The sequence below is a fragment of the Babylonia areolata genome, chromosome 20 (genome assembly GCF_041734735.1).
Source record: "Babylonia areolata isolate BAREFJ2019XMU chromosome 20, ASM4173473v1, whole genome shotgun sequence".
In the NCBI taxonomy this organism is placed as follows: Eukaryota; Metazoa; Mollusca; class Gastropoda; order Neogastropoda; family Buccinidae; genus Babylonia; species Babylonia areolata.
The window spans coordinates 46,445,325-46,459,711 of NC_134895.1; the positions used below are offsets into that span (position 1 = coordinate 46,445,325).

Genomic DNA, 14,387 nt, shown 5'->3' on the forward strand with positions numbered 1-14,387 from the left:
TGAGAAAAATGTGTTAACGCATTCACCCATGTCATGAGGACCTCGTGGCCAATGACATTAAAGTGTCAAAGTGTCAAGTATTTCTCTGTCTTTGGTTTGGTTTTAACACATCACATGCAAAGCTGTGTGGTTCTATCTTTTACGGATGAATGTAAACCAGTGTTCCAATCTGTTTACTTCACACCATCGGGTTTGCACCCTACTCTCTTTTTTTGACTCACTTGTGTGAACAAAGTGAGTCTATGTTTTAACCCGGTGTTCGGTTGTCTGTGTGTGTGTGTGTGTGTCTGTGTGTCCGTGGTAAACTTTAACATTGACATTTTCTCTGCAAATACTTTGTCAGTTGACACCAAATTTGGCATAAAAATAGGAAAAATTCAGTTCTTTCCAGTCATCTTGTTTAAAACAATATTGCACCTCTGGGATGGGCACAAAAAAATAATGAAGCCTAATTATATGCAAACTGCATTTACTGTTATACTTATATTTTTTGTATTTTTTTAAACTTGGCGCTTTGATATGATATTCTGACACAACAACAAGAGCAGTCATTATTATCATTTTTTGTTCAAACAGGAACTTCTTTTGCTAAGCATGGAAGTTTTATTTATTTTGCAAACGTTTTGGTGCAGATAGTAAAGAAGGGAAATTACTCTGTAATTAATGCTAGGGGACTTAATTTGCTTTAAACTGATCTTTCTCATCTTAAACATTACATTTTGAAATTAAACTCAATACATAAAAAGCTTGTGTGTTTTACTCTCAGTCACAAGTGAGTCTTGAAGGCCTTGCCTCTCTTGTTCTTTTTTCTTTTTTCTTTTCTGTGTTGCATTTATTTTTATGTGATCATATTATGTTTTTCGTGTTGCGTTTATTTCTTGGTGATCATAATGTAATTCTGTTTGCATCGCATTGTATTGTTTTGGGAGTTTCTGTTTTGCATTTGTTTTTATGCATTTATTTTTAGGTGATCATAATATGTTTCCATGTTGCATTTATTTTTAGGAGATCATAATGTATTTCTTTTTGCACTGCATTGTATTTTAGGGGAGGTGGGGGGGGGTGTGGTTTCTGTTTTGCATTTGCTTTTTCATAATGGTTTTGCTGTACTCATTTCAGAAAAAGTGCAGAATTTCCGCCTGGAGATGCAGGAGGAAGAGACGCTGAGCAAGAACATCAAACCGAAGCAGTCTCGACGTCCCCCTCAGAAATAAAGATGATTGACAGGCACCGTGCCACACCTCCTTTCATCCCTGCTGCTGCTACTGCTGCTGCTCCTGCTGCCTTCTTTAGTTTGTACACACACAACGCTGTATTTTTATCTTGTTTTGGGGGGGTGGGGGGGGAGGATATTGTAATGGTTTCTTTTCTTTTCTTTTTTTTTTCCTTAACCTGACATTGGTTCCTGGTTGTTCTCGTCCACTCACACACTTCATTCCAGGTTTCTGGTGGCATCACAGACAGGACATACATATCAAAAGAGTTAATTGTTGGTGTGATCATTTTGAGCCGTGGGTCAGCCAGCATTGTGAACAGCGCCAGCAGCAAGGGTAATAATAATAGTGCCGTTCATTCCATGGTTGCTTCCTGTCTCCGCTGCTCACCGCTCACCATCATTCTGCATCAAACCACTCTCACATCATCAGTGCTGCATCAGACTTTGTTCTGCACAAGACTCTTGTTTGTTTGTTTGTTTGTTTTAAGATTTAATTTGAGAAAAATTATATGTTTACCTTTTTTTTTTTTACAGCCCAGAATATGACATGCTTATCACAAATTAATATTTGACACAAAATATACAACAGTAGTTGTGTCCAGATTTCAGAATTTTTATGTTTTTGTTTTTTTTTAAATTTTAGAATGATCTCAATTTTTAGACATTTCATCCACATTACACAGCACAAAATTGGAAACAAAATGTACAGTACAGAAGAATTAATATACATGTAAATAAAATGGGTCACATTCTGGATATATGTATGGAGAATTTGTTACTTCCAGTGTGATTTTTTTTTTTTTTTTTTTTTTTTTTTTTTTAAATTAGATGTTGAAAACATTGCATTGTACTTGGAAATTGTGACAGTGACAGAGGCAGATTAGGGGGAAGGTGTTTGCAACTCATCCCACAGACTCACAGAAGAAGTTTTTGTGATAAATCAATCTTTGGCATTTACACTGACCACAGGAGGATGGAGCGGGGGGGTCTGGTCTGGCTCGGAGCCGTTCCCACTCTCCGTCCTGCTCACTCTGTGGGTTTCAAGGCGCTGCTTTTCTTCCCCCCCCCCCCAAACCCCTCCCTCCCCACCCCTCCACCCTAATCCCCCTCTTACCCTCCCTCCTCCGCTCCTCTTGCCAACACTGTCAGCACCTGGGCACCTCACCATGAAGCGGAGGTTCTGACTGACAGCCGTGTCCACAGCTGGATGGGCTGCAGGGGTTTTCAGTTCCTGGGGCCTTTAGGTTTTTCACACAGTATCTATGTGTTGCTGCTGTGTCTTAAAGGTCTGTCTTATGGTGAAACTGAATGCTTCATTTACATGAAGATTTTTTTTTTAATATTTGTGTATGTGAAGAGAGGGGACTAACAATTGAATGTTTCTCTGTAGTGTCTTGTCTATGGGTTTCTGAAGGAAAGCTAAAGACGTTTATTACTAAAATTTTTTTACATTACTAACCAGGCACTGGTTGTTGTGTTTTTCAGTGTGTTCCACTCTGTGCAAGTGACACTCTTTGTGGCTGCTCAATGAGCTGACAAAAAAAAAAGAAAAGAAAAAAAAAGCGGTCTGAATCTTGTTTCTTGTAGCTGTCCTCCTTGCCCAGTGTTTCTGATGAGTTGGGCAGACAGATCCTGTGCTGGAACAGAAAGAGCTCTCAGATCACAGGGGTGACAGGCGTAGACTCTTTACAATGTCAGAAGGTTCTGCGGTGGGATCTGCTGCCATTTTGGGTTTCGCCAGTTGTGTCGTGAAAGCTGTGTTGGGAGAGGAGCTTCAAGCAAGGCTCTGCCCCTTCGTACGAGATCAACGTACAGTTGTTTTCAGTCCCCGGTGCTGTGATGCTGCTTCCACTTGGTGATGGAGAACCAGGAGAACACCCTTGGGGCAGTAGCATGGGTTCTACAAAACATTGCATTTAGGTGTGTGTGCATATATATATATATATATGCCTCACTCTGTTTTTCATACTTCCAGTTGTGATGTCCCTTGTCACTTGCTTTCTTCATGAAATACGTATAGGAAATTGGGACATTTGCCAGTAAAAATGCGGACATTGGAAGATGCTTTTTGAAGCAGGGACTAAGCAGTGTATTCAGTCCTGCGTGGCCAGTCGGTGTTGATACCAGAGCACGGCCTGTATTGACAGTCAAGCCAGGTCCTGAGTTGTCGGCAAACATGGTGCTTTCGGAACATCTGTGGTGGTTTGTTCACAGAAAAAAAAGGTCATGATTAGCAGTGAGTCTTGTTGGGCCAGTGTGTCAAATGTTTTGAGTCATGCAGAGAATGTTATCAAATTGGCTGTATGTGTTGATTACCTTGTTAGTCAGAGGTAAATCATTGTGGTAGAATGATTTTCCTTCTGAGGAGAATGCTTTGAATCTCAAACTGCTCCCCAGGTTAAATAAGGATAAAAATGGACCTTCAGTGTTAATTTTGATGAGTATTGCTTTTGGTCAATGTGTATTTTTGGTCAGTGTGTATTTCTTCAAAGCATTTGTGGCGGGGGGAAGGGGATGGGGAACATTATCTGCTCGTTTCATTGCTTTCAAATGGATTGTCTCATGGTTGTTGTGTTTTTTTTGTTGTTGTTTTTTGTTTTGTTTTTTTTGGGGGGTTTTTTGTCATTGATCTGGATTCTCATTTGGTGAAGATTTAGTGTAATTGGCGGGGGAGGGGGGGGGGATGAGTAAATTGCAAAACCTTTATCTATGCAGTTATGATTAACCTTACATTACATCACATAAAGGCATGTACACCCTCTGTGCTTTTAAATCTTTTTTTTTTTTTTTTTTTTTTTTTTTGTGAGTTGCCTTGATTGAATGAGTGTTTGAGCAGATTGTTTTGTAAGCTGGATTTTTAATTTTATAGATAATCTTTTTTGTGGTTTGCCACGATGTATATCCCATCAGTATTAAAAGTGAAACTTCCCGCTAGATCAGTAGAACTGTTCATTTCACACCATGAGGAGGATGTTACGTTGCTAGCCAATGATAGAACAAACAACTGTGGCCAAATTGTTAGATCTTAAAGCATGCTTGTATGTTTGCATTCATGTATGTGTGCGCGTACACGCAGCGCACATGCATGCACACGCATGCATGCACACATACACACACACACACACACACAGTGATGTCCTGTTCTCTTCGCTGATCCCAGAGACATGATATTAATAATGTGCACCTCCATATTGTGCGACCGTCCACAAGTACTTTGATCATGTCCCTTACTTATTATCAGACAGAAAGGTTGTAATTATTGTTTAGGAAAGAATTCTTTGGGGCAATTTGGTCTCAAAAGAAAAAAAATGTATTGCATAAAAGCCATATTTTAGTTGTCTCGCTCAGAAGACTGGTTTGGGTATGTCTGTGTGGATGCTGACATGTCCAAGTCGTATGCTGTGATATTTGTTTTCTATTTTATGAGCCTTTTTTTGGGGGGGTTGGGGGGGGTTGTTTTGTTTTTGTTTTGTTTTGTTTTTTGGGGGTTTTTTTGGTAATGTATTCCAGAAAGTTATGTCCTTTATTTTTCATGTATTTGTATTTATCAGAAACCTTTTGTTATTGGTTGTATAGTTGACTTGAGATCTGTGGAAAGTGATAGCATGGAAATAAATTTAGAATATAGTATTTTGCAGCTTGGCTTGTTACTGTATAGTGTAATCATTAAGGCGCCAGTTGCTGCTCGTGCGTGTTTTGTTGATTCTTACATTTTCTCCCACCCCACGTTGCCCCAGCCTGCCTACTTAAGTAAACTTATTTTGTTTGTTACAGTATAATTTTATTTAGTCCTATCTCTTGGTTTATTTGGGTTTTTTATGTAGACATAGGTTGCTTTCCACATGTTGTTTTTTTGCGCATATGTGTTATATGCGTGTATGATGTTTGAATCAAACTAAAATGAATGATGTCCATGAAGTTACAGAAAAAATAATTGACGAAAAAGTATTCTCTGACTACATATTACATTTAAAAAGAGATGATTGAAAATAATTTTAGACCAACTTGTCTATGCCTTTTGCTGACAGCACTGTTTATGGCTCCCTCTTGTGTACATTCTCAGTGGTGTTTTAACAAGTACCTTATTTTGCAGGCTACACGGCAATAATTTTCCCCCATAACTGTAACCCATGTGTTTGTCTTAGAATGCAATGCACCTTATTCATGGTAAAAAGCTGTCAAAATGCTGCTGCCATGAATTAGGATGGTATTGAGGTTGACCACTGAACCCAGAAGTATGACATTCCTGTGGGATGAAAGGGAAACCTCCTCTTCATCGTTCGTGGGCTGTGACTCCCACATTGGCTTTTACAGGCATAATCTTTTTTACCCCCGCCATGTAGGCAGTCATGCTCTGTTTTCAGAGGGGTGCATGCCGGGTATGTTCTTGTTTCCATAACCCACACAACATTGACATGGATTATGGGATCTTTAACATGCATATTTGATCTTCTGCATGTGCATACACATGAAGGGGGTTCAGGCACTAGCTGGTCTGCTCATCTGTCCACCTGGGAGATCGGAAAAATCTCCACCTTTTACCCACCAGGTGCCATGACCGGATTTGAACGCAGGATCCTCAGATTGAAAGTCCAGTGCTTGAACCACTCAGCTGTTTATCCCGTGGCAAGGGAATAAAGCCCTCCCATGAGTGAGAATGAAAACAAACCACTCACATTCCCATGCAGGAGTGAGGGAGGATAGGACAGATTCAAGAAAGTATTGATGGACGAGCAGCTGACGCAACATGTGGAGAGTTCCAATAAGATATTGGGGCCTCCACAGGTGCAAACAGGGCAGCAACAGTGATCGATCCATCAGTGCTTGACCTCTTGTTTTTGATTTTTATTTTAATCACACATACTATTCCGTGACCCACTGGTGCAGACTCCAGCAGGGTCATGTGTACCTTATGTTATGCTGCGCCTTATGTATCGTTATAATCAGGGTTTTTTTAATAAAAAATTTTTAATTTGGAGGATGCGCCTTTTAATCCGAAGCGCCTTGTAGTCAGTGAAATACGGTAATTTCGACTGAGGGAAAGCAACTTTGGAAATGAAATCGCCATCCAGTAAGCCATGATTATACAACTCCATTGTGTTACTGTTGTAGTATTGTAAGATTGAGGAAAAATCAGTTGTTTTTCTAGTTCATGTGTCATTCACGCTTGGCTTTTGCGAACTGTGCACAACAAATAATAAAATCGCAATAAGTAAGTAAAATATGCATTAAAGTGACAAGTTATGAATTTTCTTACGGGTTTTTCGTCCCATTTTTTAAAGATTTGATTGGATTTTACATATGAGCTTATCAAAGCCTTATTTTCCTCAAAAAACAGAGCATGACTGCCAATATGGCAAGCTAAAAATGGTCATGCTTGTAAAAGCCTACTTGAACATGTATACCAGTGAATGTGGGTATTGCAGCCCACAAAAGAAGAAGATGATTAGACCCTTACAGATGCATGATTTTATATTTTGGAATCAGGTCTCGTTCTGGATTGATTGAAGGTCATTGTGAAAAAGAAACAAAGATTTTTTTATTTTTTTTAAATTAAAAAAAATCACTGGGATCTTAAAAGTGCCTGATTCTGTTTACTTTAGGTCAGATTTTGATAAATACTTGGAAGTATCAATAGAAAACAGAAGTTGAGAGGCGACCCCTGTGTTCTGCTTGATTTTGGTCAGTCAGCAGAGGAGGAGGTAGGGTAGCAGAAGTGTCAGACACCAGTGTAACAGAAACATGGTGTGACTCCAAATACCAGACCTGACAGAATGATGTCAGGAAAACAAAATGTGGCGTTTGTACTTTATTTATTTTTTTATATTTCTTAAATCTTACTTGATAATGTTGATGGTGAGAGAGTGTTTTCACAACTTGTGTAAGAAAGACTGATTGATCTTGGGGTGGGTGGGAGTGTGGATGGGGTTCTTTCGTCCCGAACCACCTTGTGTCAGACGTGTAGAACACATGCATCAGGATTATAAAGATTTTTTTCAGTTCTGAGGTAAAGGACATGGTATTCAAAGAGGGAGGCTTGTCCATGGATTTGATGCTGGTCACATAGACTTGCAACTTTGAATCCGCCTTTAGTTGCCATGTTCAGCTGCTTTCCGCATTTTTTTCAAAGTTTGCTTTAACCGTGTCAGCTTGTCTGTGGAGGTGGCATCACCAAAGTCTTCCGTGTCAGAGGGACAGGTGGGGGAGGGGAAGGTTGAGGGGGAGGGGAGGGGAGGTTGATAGCAAACCCTGTCTCTTGAAAATTAGTGGTCAAAGAATACAGAGCAATTACACAGTACATATGCTTGGAGATATTGTGGGGGAGAAAAACAGCAACAAATATATCTTTTCTGCCATTATTTAGCAGGAAAATAGGTCAAGATTTGTGAGCACCGTGTGCACAAGATGATTACTTCTGTCTTTCAGTTACTCAGTGGATAAAAAAAAAATAATTTACAGACTTATTGTATTAAAAAACAAAAAAACAAAAACAACAACAACAAAAATTTTTAAAGACTTAGTTTGTTTTCCCTTTGTTATGCTGGCTCGCGTTCTTGTGAGGAGAAGCTGGCAGGGGACAGTGAATGGGATCCATTCAAAAACCTTAGACATTGTGTGCACGTGCACACACACACACACACATAGACACTCTCTCACACACACACACACACACACACACACACACACACACACACACACTCAGACACACGCACACACACACACACACACACACACACAAACAGATGTAAGTTATATATATAGATAGATATATATATATAAGCACAAGATCTCAATGAATCTTAAGACACAAGATTTTGAATCTTTTTGTCATTTTCTTTTAAAGGCATTGAGCTAAATGAGCCTTTTCAGGGTGGGGGTATTTGTTGGGTTTTTTTTTTTTGTTTGTTTGTTTGTTTGCTGTTTACAGCTGTCCCATAGTGTTGATATTTATGTGTATGAAGACTGTGTGAAAATTAAGCGATGCTTTTAGAGGATGGTACAGTGAGGAGATATCAAATTGAAGAACAAAAAATGATTTGATGCAGTGTGGAGTAGGATTGATGGAGGGAAAATCAAGAAACTGGGTTTCATTTTTATTATATACAAGAAGTTTTTTAAGTCCAGATTTTAACAATACCATGAAGGGATTCAATTGAAGTTTGTATATGTTAGACCACTCCAATGAATTGCCAGTGCATTTGTAAATGTGTGCATGTATGCGTATGTATATATGTCGATATTAAACTCTAAAATGAATGCACTTGCTTGTGTAAGGATTTGTCTCTCTGCACACTCAACATGAAAACAAAGTGAAACTACATCAAATGACATCTGAGCTTGTGACTGCTTTTGAATGAGTGCTGTCTGACTGGAGGTTGCAATCGTTATTAGCGTGCAGGTTGATCAAAATTAATTTCAAAAGTGGGGGCATTTCCATTTTATACAGATTTCTGCATTGTGATTTTTGTGATCTAAATTTCTTTATTTTGCTCAGTTTCAGTATTAAGACTGACACTTATTTATAAAAACCCTTTATTTTGCTCTACTCTAGTATTAAGATGCATACTTAATGATTAAAAACCCATTGTTTTGCTCTGCTTTGGTATCAAGATGCACACTTCATGATTTAAAAAAAAAACCACAAAAAAACCCTTAATTTTGCTCTGCGTCAGTATTAAGATGCACACTGCAGTGGTCTCAAGCCCCCACCTGTCAAATTTGTAGCATTGAAAAAACACAATCGGTTGATCACACCCATGTAAATGTCGTCCATCAAAAGTGGGACAGCCACTGACTCATTAGTTCATTAACAGAATGAATTAACCTTTGTGGTTTTTTTGGTTTTTTTAGGAATTTCTTTGTTGTGATGATGAATAGTGTCACAAACACTTAAATACATTTATAATGAGGAAAAAAGAATTAAAATCTCCAACTGCCAAGCACAATAAAAGATCACCTGCAGTCTTCAGGAATATTCTGACAGCACCTGGAAAGAATTTCTGGAACAGACAGACTTTTAAGGGCATTCCTTTTTGTTTTGGGGTTGTTGTTTTTTTCACATTCATCAATGTGATAAACTTCTATGTTTGTTTGGGGTTTTGTTGTTGATTTTGTCCGACTGGCAAAAATTGTGACTTGTCTATCCTGGATTGGATGACTGTCATTCAGACAGCATCATTGAGTCCAGAGACTGAAGCCTGATGACCAGACAATACCATAGCGTGTGGGAGTTTGAAACGGAAACAATACGTTGCAGCAGAAAGCTTTAAATTTACTTTACACAAGCCTTAATTCAGTCGGACTTGAGACCTACCTTCCAGTAGTGTCTTTCTTCAGATGATTACTTTGCACTTTGCCAAGTCACAAAGGGTATGTCTGATGATGGTCTTAAGGTAAGTCACAGTTACCTTTTTGGCAGAGTTGTAAATGACACATCTGGCCAGTCACGGAAGTCAGTTATGTCCATTTTGTGAACATTTCCTGTCTCTCCACCCCCTTCCTCCCACTGAAGGTATTACTGCTGATGTGGAAAGAATCATAGCAACGGAAAGGAGAAAAAAAAAGGTTTATCCTGTAATGTCTCGCCTTGGAGGGGAAGCTGGTGAACGGTGCATGAACAAAACTTTTGTCTTTGAACTGCAAGGGTTATCAACCCTAATTTGTAAAAACACTCATGTACTGTTGAGGACTCTTGACCCAATTATTTTAGATATAATAATGTTGGTAAAAGTAACCACGAGGGGAGTAACAAGTGTTCTGTGTAAGTACTCTGCCTGCACTGATAATAAGAAATAATCATACTGCTGAGGAGTACCAACTGAAGACGTTCCGAGAAATGCCAAGAAAGAGCCTGGCAAAACCTTTGCCCAGTTTGTCATCAGACTCAAGAAGTATACTTTGAGAAGTGGGTTTTTGTCTTTGTGAAGAAGATTGGAATGCTGCTGCTGCTGTTAGGAATCTCATCTTGCAAGAACAGTTTATGGTAACACTGACCACTGACCTTGCTATCAGTGTGAGAACAAAGGCCTTCTGCAGTTGAAGAGGCGGCCAGATCAGCAGACAATGTCGCAGAAGTGAAAAAAGGGCGATACAGGAAGTTAGTTCCCTAACGTCTGTGCCTGATAATAGACCTAAAGAAGCTGAACCACCGACCCCCCATCCAATTTTTTTGTAGTAAAGGAACAGTGCAAAAGAAAAGTTGTTATGCTTTTGCGTTGTGGCCAGTCCGGACATAGAAAGAGAGATTGTACCAAAATGTGTAGCATCTCTGTCTTCCCCATTCTCACCGCCAGGGGTGTTCTAACGTTGTGCAAGCCATGTTGCCCAAACCTATGAACTCCTGATGTTTCCTGTCTTGGTTTAAACATTTATAGTATCAAGAAACAAGACAAAATACTGTGTTTAATAATGAAAAAGGCCGGAAAACATGCGCAACAACAAGCCTGAGCTTATACCATACGTTTCCTTTCTTCTAGTTTGCTTTCCGAGTAACGATCATAATAAACTTTTTACCAGTCATGTTCGACGTGTATAGTGTGTGTGTGTGTGTGCTTTAATTTCTATTTAATTTTTATGTAAGATATATTTTCGAGCTGTTTGAATTTGTTGAACCATGAGCCATGCTAGTCTTGCCAGCAGCCTGATAGAATCTGGCTTCCATGCCAAAGTCCTTGACATAGACATTGATGCAAGAGGGATTGTGAGCGCATCTGCATGCAGCCTGTCGATTTCTGGCAGAGAGAGGACAAGGGCTCTCAAGGCAATGACAGAAGCAGCAGAAGAGAGTTCCCGGCTGGATCTGGTCAAGAAGGAATGAAAGTGAACTTCATAAGGATTGAATTTCCCCACTCAAACTAGGCATACAATGGCTCAGTGGTTAAAACGTCTGCCAGAAAGGTGACTCAGTCCTGAAGTGGTGACCACCCTGGAGGCGTGAGTTCGAGGACCAGGGGGAAAAAAGGGGGGGGGGGGGGGGGGGGGGAAGAAAAGAGAAAAAAAAGGGCAGCAATACAAGGGCATCCAGGAGTCATGGCCTGGATGCGGCCTGGCCCCCTAAGAGTGTAAGGAGTTAAGGGCCGAAACACTTGACTGAGGTGGGGATTCTTCTCTGAAGACCTTGTACTGTCCAGCTCTCCGTAGACTTTTGTATCATCACCCGTTATATTGTTCTCTCTTGATTTCAATTCAGGATATGTAACGGGACATTTGACAAGTTCATCCTTCTTCTCAAATCCCGCTTCAATTAAGATTTGGTGAATATTACTTATCATTTATTATCCATATACCCTTTCTTTGTACAAACGATATTGTAAACTACTGTATGCACATTTGAAGGATTTTTTTCAGGTACAGACACTTACACGCACACACATGCTCACTAACACACACACACACACACACACACACACACATTTACACACGCGCGAGCTTTAATAATAATGATAATATAATGATAATAGATATTATCTATAGAGCGCTGAATCTTGTGCAGAGACTACAAATCAAAGCACTTTCACACCAGTCATTCACACGCATATAACTCTGAAACTGAAGACAAGGGAGAGGTGGGTTGCTGATCTTATACTTTATTCTGTGTGAGACAGGGAGCCAATGGAGATGTTGAAAAAGAGGAGTGATGTGCTCAGATCTTTTCTTTCTGAGGACGAGTCGGGCAGCAGAGTTTTGTATGCGCTGAGGGGACTGAATGCATGAAGCAGGCAAACCAGACAATAGAGAGTTGCAATAGTCAAGGCGAGAGAGAGTGAGAGAAACGACAAGTCTAGATGTTGCGTCGGTGGACAGATATTTCCAAAAACGGAACTGATGCGCCGCAATTGACTGTAGCAGGATTGACATGTCTGACTGATAGATTTTTGCATGGACAGTGTGTTGTCAAGGACAATGCCGAGGTTCCTGACTGAGCTGGAAATGGAGACGAATGGACTCGGCCAAGTTTGATTGTATCAGCTCTGATGGAAGAGAGTTTTTGCGGTTTAGTTCCTGTGATGATTGCTTCGGTTTTGTCTGCGTTCAATTTAGAGTCATCCAGTTTTGAATGTCCAGGAAGCAGTCGGATGTTTCTTGCAAGAGCGAGGACAATTTTTCAGGGGTATCACTCTTCTGAAGTTGAGTGTCATCATGATGACTGACATTGTGGTGGTTGATAATTTCAGCGAGAGGAGCAGTGTACAGTGTGAAGAGCACTGGGCCTAAAACAGATCCCTGTGGGACTCTGTGTTCGATTTTAACGGGTTCAGACTGGAAATTATCAACGATGACAGACTGGAATCGATCAGTGAGATAAGACTAGTTGCGAACAGTGGAGCGGCGCCGCCGCAGTGAACTTCATGCAGTTAGCACAAACGAGATAACACACTCTGAACTTCACTGCCGACGTGGTCAGTAGTGGCAGTGGTCAGTAATGGTCAGCGATAGGAACGGTCAAGAGGTCAAATCATGTGAAGAAGTTCTAACGGTAATGCCGCATAGCCGCCATCAACTTGAACACTGACAGACCTGGAAGCTTGTAGGCCTACATATGGGATGATCCCCGGCTTTGATTGACAAACCCTTAACCCAGAACGCGACTGTGACTCCCGAAAGTAAACAAGACATGTGACAATTCATGCTCTTATCACGATATCTCAAAGCCAATGATATTATTATTATATCACTTGATATGACGTATAATAATATCAGTTGATCAAAATTGACGAATTCTTCTCGCCGAAATTATAAATCTACTTTTTCTCCTCCAGTCCTTCTGCACGTGACCTCTTTTCCTCTTCTTCAGTTCTTACCATTCTAACACACACACACACACACACACACACACACACACACACACACACACACACACACACACACACACACACACACACACACACACACACACACACACACACACACACACACACTGACAGATCGAGTCACACACACACACACACACGACACACACACAACACACACACACACTGACACACACACACACACACACACACACACCACCACACACACACACAACACACACACACACACACACCGTGACACACACAGAGAGTCACACACACACAATCATACACACACACACACACACACAGAGATCGAGTCACACACACACACACACACACAGAGATCGAGTCACACACACACACACACACACACAGATCGAGTCACACACACACACACACACACACACACACACACAGATCGAATCACACACACACACACACACACACACACACAGATCGAGTCACACACACAGAGATCGAATCACACACAACACACACACACACATACACACACACACACACACACACACACACACACACACACACACACACACCTCTCACACACACAGTGAGATCGAGTCACACACACACACACACACACACACACACACAGATCGACTGGTCACACACACACACACACACACACACACACACACACACACACACACACACAGATCGACTGGTCACACACACACACACACACACACACACACACACACACACACACGGGGGTAGGGGAGGTGGCATGCCCCAGATTGCGTCCCATTAGGGACGTTAACGATCCCGAACCGTCAGTAATAATTTTAGTTGAATTCTAACTGCGTTTGTTAAAATTCGTTGACCCATGCGAAGTTTCATTTTTTTTACCATGCAAAGAAACGAAAGTCGGTCAAGACATATTGATATCATAGCTGTGCAGGAACTGCGCTGGCTAAAAAGCCATTAACGACACATGCTCAAGTTCAGTCAGTCTTTATCTCTCTTTAGTTTTCGTTGAGTCAGGAACGACAAAGCGGATCTCGAGTTTCAAGACAGCATGAGGGTTACACCACGTTTACCACGGTGGGTGTGTACGGGATTCACCAATCAACGAGTTCCATATCCACCAGGGTCAAGGCTGTACAACACTCGTTTCTCTCATTTCCACTCGACGCGTCCAACGATGGCGGCAGAAAACACGTTTACTCCGTTCCCCCACTTTGCAACCAATGCCATTCATGAGGGACAGGAGCCCGAGCAATGGAAATCCATGGCAGTGGTGCCTCTGATTTCCACATCAACGACCTTCAAGCAGTTTTCACCCGGAGTACACGCAGTAAGTAGAAAAATAGCGATTTTAATGAAGACTTTGACTGTGGTGTGAGGAGCCCTTCAATAAG

The 14,387-nt window shown here is 40.8% G+C and overlaps 2 protein-coding genes across 2 annotated transcripts in view; both read left to right on the forward strand.

Annotated features, from left to right (window-relative positions):
• Positions 1 to 3,771, forward strand: part of LOC143295054 (kinesin-like protein KIF2A) — a 43,349-nt gene extending 39,578 nt beyond the window's left edge. The window contains exon 23 of the mRNA XM_076606614.1: positions 1,120 to 3,771. Coding sequence (XP_076462729.1) covers positions 1,120 to 1,214 — 95 coding nt within the window. The 3' untranslated portion in view covers positions 1,215 to 3,771. The remainder of the gene's footprint in view (positions 1 to 1,119) is intronic.
• Positions 3,772 to 14,125: 10,354 nt separating this feature from the next.
• Positions 14,126 to 14,387, forward strand: part of LOC143294542 (cystathionine gamma-lyase-like) — a 43,524-nt gene continuing 43,262 nt past the window's right edge. Inside the window, exon 1 of the mRNA XM_076605917.1 lies at positions 14,126 to 14,323. Within this exon, the coding sequence (XP_076462032.1) occupies positions 14,171 to 14,323 (153 nt within the window). The 5' untranslated portion in view covers positions 14,126 to 14,170. The remainder of the gene's footprint in view (positions 14,324 to 14,387) is intronic.